At 62.4% G+C, this 569-nt stretch overlaps 1 protein-coding gene across 1 annotated transcript in view; it reads left to right on the forward strand.

Moving 5' to 3' along the window:
- Positions 1 to 569, forward strand: part of DNMT1 (DNA (cytosine-5-)-methyltransferase 1) — a gene marked incomplete at both ends in the record, with an annotated part of 2,507 nt that continues 1,938 nt past the window's right edge. Inside the window, 3 exons of the mRNA XM_010131614.1 lie at positions 1 to 104; positions 203 to 390; positions 447 to 480. Of these exons, the coding sequence (XP_010129916.1) occupies positions 1 to 104; positions 203 to 390; positions 447 to 480 (326 nt within the window). The remainder of the gene's footprint in view (positions 105 to 202; positions 391 to 446; positions 481 to 569) is intronic.

Consider the following 569-nt stretch of genomic DNA (forward strand, 5'->3'; position numbering starts at 1 on the left):
TCTTCGCCCTCATGCAGGAGAAGATCTACATGAGCAAAATCGTGGTGGAGTTCCTGCAGAACAACTGCGACGTCAGCTACGAGGACCTGCTCAACAAGATCGAGGTGAGGGCCACGACCCGCCGGTGGCAACTGGAGGGTGACCGGGCGGGTGGGGGGGTGTTGCTCTGCCACCTTCTCCCTAACCAGCCCCCTCCTCGCAGACCACCGTTCCTCCCGCGGGGCTCAACTTCAACCGCTTCACAGAGGACTCGCTCCTGCGTCACGCCCAGTTCGTGGTGGAGCAGGTGGAGAGCTACGACGAAGCCGGCGACAGCGACGAGCCCCCCGTCCTCATCACGCCCTGCATGAGGGACTTGATCAAGTTGGCCGGAGTCACCCTGGGGAAGAGGTGAGACCCGTGTCCTCATGCTGGTTTGGGGGATATTTGGCTTTGCAGCGACCCAGGAGGAGCCCGAGGCGGGAGTCGCTTCCTCGTCGGGTTTGTGCTGGGAAACCCTTTTGCTTGTGCCTGGCTGGGGTGAGCTGAGGATTTGGGCTCAGCGGCTTTTGTGAAGCTCGGGGGGGGGA

Source organism: Buceros rhinoceros, unplaced genomic scaffold (assembly GCF_000710305.1).
Source record: "Buceros rhinoceros silvestris isolate BGI_N320 unplaced genomic scaffold, ASM71030v1 scaffold22162, whole genome shotgun sequence".
NCBI classification, from domain to species: Eukaryota; Metazoa; Chordata; class Aves; order Bucerotiformes; family Bucerotidae; genus Buceros; species Buceros rhinoceros.